At 38.5% G+C, this 6000-nt stretch overlaps 1 protein-coding gene across 1 annotated transcript in view; it reads right to left on the bottom strand.

Annotated features, from left to right (window-relative positions):
* The window catches only part of LOC143292230 (myosin-IIIb-like), a 151446-nt gene that overhangs the window by 136922 nt on the left and 8524 nt on the right, over positions 1 to 6000 (bottom strand). The window contains 2 exon segments of the mRNA XM_076602418.1: positions 1 to 89; positions 2684 to 2858. The exon segment at positions 1 to 89 is cut by the window's left edge and continues 84 nt beyond it. Of these exon segments, the coding sequence (XP_076458533.1) occupies positions 1 to 89; positions 2684 to 2822 (228 nt within the window). The 5' untranslated portion in view covers positions 2823 to 2858.

Raw genomic sequence — 6000 nt, 5'->3', positions numbered from 1 at the left:
AGAGAGGTCCCTCAGCACCTGGTACTCCTCCTCAATCTCCTCTATCACCTCGTGGATCGACTCCATCACCTTGACGGCCACCTCCTCACCTGCAGGAATATACAGTATAATACCATACCATACAATGCAATAAAACAAAATACAATATAATGCAATACAATGCAGTACAATACAATACAATACACAATATGATAAGATGTGGTATGATACAATGCAGTACAATACAATAGAATACAATACAACACAATACAATACACAATGACAGGATATATTACGATACAATACAATACAATACAATGCAATATAATAGAATGCAATACACTACCACACAATATATAATACAATACAATAAACACAATGCAATACAATACAATTCAATGCAACAGAGTACAATGCAATGTAATATAATACTAATACACAATACAATATGATATGATACGATACTTGAAGCGATGGCCGAGAGGTAACACGTCCGCCTTGGAAGCGAGAGAATCTGGGTGCACTGGTTCAAATCCCATAGTCGCCAGTATTTCCCCACCCCTCTACTAGACCTCAAGTGGTGGTCTGGACGCTAGTCATTCAGATGAGATGATAAACCTAGGTCCCATGTGCACTTCGCACATGTTAAAGAACCCACAGCAACAAAAGGGTTGACGCTGGCAAAATTCTGTCGAAAAATCCACTTCAATAGGAAAACAATTGAAACTGCAGGCAGAAAAGAAAAAAGGGTGGTGCTCTCTGGGCATCGACGCGTTCTCCCTGGGGTGAGCAGCCCGAATTTCACACAGAGAAATCTGTTGTGACAATACAATACAATACAATACAATACAATGCAATGCAATGCAATGCAATGCAATACAATACATCTTTATTCATCCAGTTGGAAATTAACTGTGCATTCCACAAGCTCCTCACACACATCACACAATCTCTCAGACCACAGTTGTGCCCAACGTACAGGAAAACTTCATGACAAAGGTTGGACCAGGAGATCAAAAAGCAAAACATGCTGAGCTGAATACACACAAGCAAGTAATAACATACAGCGGCTCGATTTATCAGGTCGGGGGTAAGGGTTGTGGGGGTGGCAGGGTGGGGTATGAAATAACATGTATTTTAAGGAAAATAATTTCAGAATACAAAACACTGCTCTTAATTCATCATTACAAATTCTTAAAAGAGGCAAATTCAGCGCTAAGAATCTAGCAAGGGTGACAGCACAGATAGCAGTGAGAATCAATGAACAGTCATAATATGTTTCTTTTTAAAATTTTATTGTTGATGGAATGATTTTTAATAAAATGGGCATTACAATCAGTAGCATAAGTGATTTCTGGTGTGTGTTTTTTTTTTAAAAAGGTGAAAAATAAAGAAAAAAGAGAGACAGATTCAGTACAACATTATCCATGGTATTGCAGGTTCTCTCAATCATTTTGGAAGAAACTATAGAAAGTTTAAGGAAAGATATGATAACTACCCAAATGTTAAGTTAAACATAGAATTAGCTCTCTTTGGAAATGACAATATTACAACAACAGATGAAATATTCCACCATAAAATTCTTTTTGCAAAATGTTTTGTTTATAAAAACAGAATAAACAAAATTAGACGATGAACACATATTTTTTTTGTAAGATTTAAGAAATAATCATAAAGTAGAAAGATATACATATTCAATGGAAATGTTAAACAGTCTTTACTAGAAAATGGTGTCCATATATAAAACTTCTTGAAAACAATAACTTATTACAAAACATGGTAAAATGCACAACAATAATGTAGACTCTGTGATAATTCTGTCATATTTGAAGTATGAATATGCGTGTACATATACAATTATGTAAATGTAAATATCATATCACTGAATGTATGTGTATTTATGCATGCATGAATCTGCATCAATAATGTATATCATGACAATTCAGTTAGTATATCATGTCTCTGTATATTACTAATGAGAGGGAATGTGTTGATAAACATGGTACTCTATATGTTTTAAATGGAAACCATCACATGGTTTGTGTTCTGTCTCCACTGTGTTGCTTGAGATGCATTAATTAAACAAAGTATCATGAATTATGTGCCACTTCTAAGTGTAATGCCTATCATTTGTTATAACATTCCACTTCATCTTCATCCGTAGTGTCCTCAATCATCACGTTGATTATTATTCTGACACTTGTCCTTCTTCTTCTTCTTCTGCGTTCACTCGTATGCACATGAGTGGACTTTTACGTATATGACCATTTTTACCCCGCCATGTAGGCAGCCATACTCCGTTTTCAGGGGTGTGCATGCTGGGTATGTTCTTGTTTCCATAACCCACCGAACGCTGACATGGTTTACAGGATCTTTAACGTGCGTATTTGATCTTCTGCTTGCATATACACACGAAGGGGGTTCAGGCACTAGCAGGTCTGCACATAATATGTTGACCTGGGAGATCGTAAAAATCTCCACCCTTTATCCACCAGGCGCCGTCACCGTGATTCGAACCTGGGACCCTCAGATTGACAGTCCAACGCTTTAACCACTCGGCTATTGCGCCCGTCATTCTGACACTTGTAAAGGAGGGCGTGGGGGCAGGGGGGCAGGGGGGTTGGGGGGGGTGCACTGTTATGAACATCTGATGAATGTTTTCACCTTGACCTTGAGTGAAAGTTAAAAAACACAAAAAGATCACCTGTTTTCTTGTGGAATCCTTTGTAGACTTCTCCATAGGTGCCCTCACCAATGACAGGACCCAGCTCCCACACATCAGTGGGGTCTGGCAGTTTTTCAAAGTCTACAACTTTGCTGAAGCTGTTGTACATGCTCAGCATGTTGACACTTGTTCACATGCCCCTAGCACATCACACCTGCAATAACATACAAAAAAAAAAAAAGAAAAAAGAAAAAAAAAAGATTTTTAAAAAAAGAAGTAGTAGTAGTAGTATTGATGATGATGATGATGATGATTATTATAATAATAATAATAATAATAATAACATTCTGTGCAATTATAGAAATTAATGTCTTGAATTTCAATAATAATAATAATATGCAGGTTTATATAGCGCAGTACCCCCAGTTCAGATGGGGCTCACTGCGCATTACAATAACAATTTACACTTCTTCTTTTTTTCTTTTTTTTTCTACGAACACAAAAGAGATTCATTTTCAGATAGTGTGAAGCTGTTTTGTTGTTCAATTGACAGAAGTATGGATTCATGATTTCGTATATTTTTTTTGATTGAGTTCTGAACCACAGAAAGAGAACAACACACACATAAACAGCATTTGCTTTGCAGCTGTTTGCCTCTTGTTTGAGCCCCATATATTGTTATATTGTTGTCTTTTTTTGTCTTTTTTCTTTTCTTTTTTGTGACTTCAAGATTTTGCGCCTTATAAATATTATCATTAATAATAATAATAATAATGTTATTTATATAGCGCTGAATCTTGTGCAGAGACAAATCAAAGCGCTTTCGCACCAGTCATTCACACGCATGCATAACTCTAAAACTGTAGAAACTAAAAACAAGGAAAAGGCAGGCAAGGGAGGCTATTTTGGGAAGAGGTGGGTTCTGAGAAGAAGAAAAAAAAAACACCTCACATATCATTCAGTTTTACTGATAAAAAAAAAAATTTTTTAAACAAAAAAACATGAGGCATGAAAAGGGAAAGAAGAGCAACATAATGATGTTACCATACTGTCAATAGTTGAATTCTTTTTGACAAAATGATATTAAGCATGTACAAGGATTCACATCTTGGTTGTTGTTTTGTTGTTGTTGTTTTTGTGTGTGTGTGTGTGTGGCAGATCGATGTAATGAGTCCAACTTTATGGACTGAAGACTGTCCTTTTAGTTCTACAGACAAGGGAAGGAAAACAGAAAGAGAAGAGAGAGAAAGGAAGGAAGCACAGTAGAAGAAAGAAGTAAAGAAAAAAAAGAAAGGCTAAAGAGAGAGAGAGAGACAAGACAAATTCTTTATTTTCAAGGATAATAGACAAGCACTGGCGCACTTTTTTTTCATCCAATCCCCACCCTGAAACAGGGTCCTACACTGCACAATACTACATTATATATGTCACTGCATGCACTACACAATGCTATTTAAAGTCATAGCATGCGAATACAATACTACATACACACACACACACACACAGGCACAAGCATGGTATTAATAAACGACATAGGGGAAAAAAACCACACAGAACACACACACATACACACACACTCTCTCTCTCTCTCACACACACACACACACACACACACTTACACACACATAAGCACACATTGTGTATATTAACAAATACTAATGTGAATATAAAACCGTAAGTTTAATAAAGATGAGAGAGAAGAAGGGAAAAAAGAATGAACAATCAGAGTCTTACTAACAAGATCACTTCCACATTTCCATCACCACATTACATGCCAATCAAAGCTTGATCACAAATAAAAGAGATCATGTAAATTCATACTTGCGCTATCAATAACATGACTGAAGAGCCAAAGATGCAAAGTTGACAGTGTGCTAAAAAGTAAGCAGGAAATCCAATTTATAATCATATCTCAGTGACATGCAACGAGTTTTCACATACTAACAGAGCGTAATTTTTTTTTTTTTTTTTTTTTTATATAAAGGGATCATGGAGACCACCCAAAGAATACATACAAGCACACACACATGCATGCACACTCACACATATGCACACACACAAATGCGCGCACGCGAGCACACACACACACATACACACACAAACACACGCACACACACAATAACACACACGCACACACATACACACACACATACACTCGCACACACGCAAACATACACACGCACACACGCAATCATACACACGCACACATGCAATCACATACACACGCACACACGCAATCACACAAACACACACACACACACACACTCACTCACACACACGCAATATTACACACACACAAACACACACACACACACATGGAGATGAAAAAATTCTGGCAGAGGTGACAGTCACAGTGTATGGTCAGAGCATAAATATTTGAAACCTTGTCACACTTCCATCCATCAGGCACTGGGGTGTCCGCTGTGAAAGTTTTATCAGCAAAACGCAACAGCTTTAAGAGAGACTGAGGGTGTGAGTGTATGTATGTGTGTGTATGTGTGCGCGCGCGCGCGCGTGTGTGTGTGTGAAAAAGAGAGACAAAAAATGAGAGAGACAAAGAGAGAGAGAGGAGTGCATGCGCGCGTCCGTGTGTGTGTGCGTGTGTGTGTGTGTGTGTGTGCGCGCGCATGTGACAGAGAGAGGAGGAGAGAAAGAGAGAGAGATTGTATGTGTGTGTGTGTGTGTGTGTGGTGTGTGTGTGTGTGCGAGCGTGTGTGTGCACACGCGTGTGTATGTTTGTGCGTATGTGCATGTGTGTGTGTGTGTGTGTGTGCGCGCGCGCGCGTGTGTGTGTGTAAGTGGTCAGTGTGCATCAAGCACGTGCAGCATGTGCTTCCTTATGAATGGATGAAGCAGGCAAACCAGACAACAGAGAGTTACAGTAGTCAAGGCGAGAGAGAATGAGAGAAACGACAAATCTAGATGTTGCGTCAGTGGACAGATATTTCCGGACGGCACTGATGCCCCGCAATTGACAGTAGCATGGCTTACATGTCTGACTGATAAATTTTTGCATCAACAGTGTATTGTCATGGACAACACCGAGGTTCCTGACTGACGTGGAAAGAGGGATGGATGTACTGCCAAGTTTGATTGTGTCAATTGTGATGGAAGACAGAGTTTTTGTTTAGTTCCTATGATCATTGCTTCAGTTTTGTCCGCATTCAATTGTAACTTATTTAGAGTTATCCAGTTTTGAATGTCCAGAAAGCAGTTGGATGTTTCTTGCAAGAGCGACAACAATTTTTCAGGGGTATCACTCTTCTGGAGTTGAGTGTCATCAGCATAAGAATGATGACTGACATTATGGTGGTTGATAAATTTCAGCGAGAGGAGCAGAGTACAGTGTGAAGAGC

This window comes from Babylonia areolata, chromosome 18 (genome assembly GCF_041734735.1).
Source record: "Babylonia areolata isolate BAREFJ2019XMU chromosome 18, ASM4173473v1, whole genome shotgun sequence".
Classification (NCBI taxonomy): Eukaryota; Metazoa; Mollusca; class Gastropoda; order Neogastropoda; family Buccinidae; genus Babylonia; species Babylonia areolata.
The sequence above is the reverse complement of the archived record's forward strand: the minus strand, read 5'-3'. Positions and strand labels throughout refer to the sequence as shown.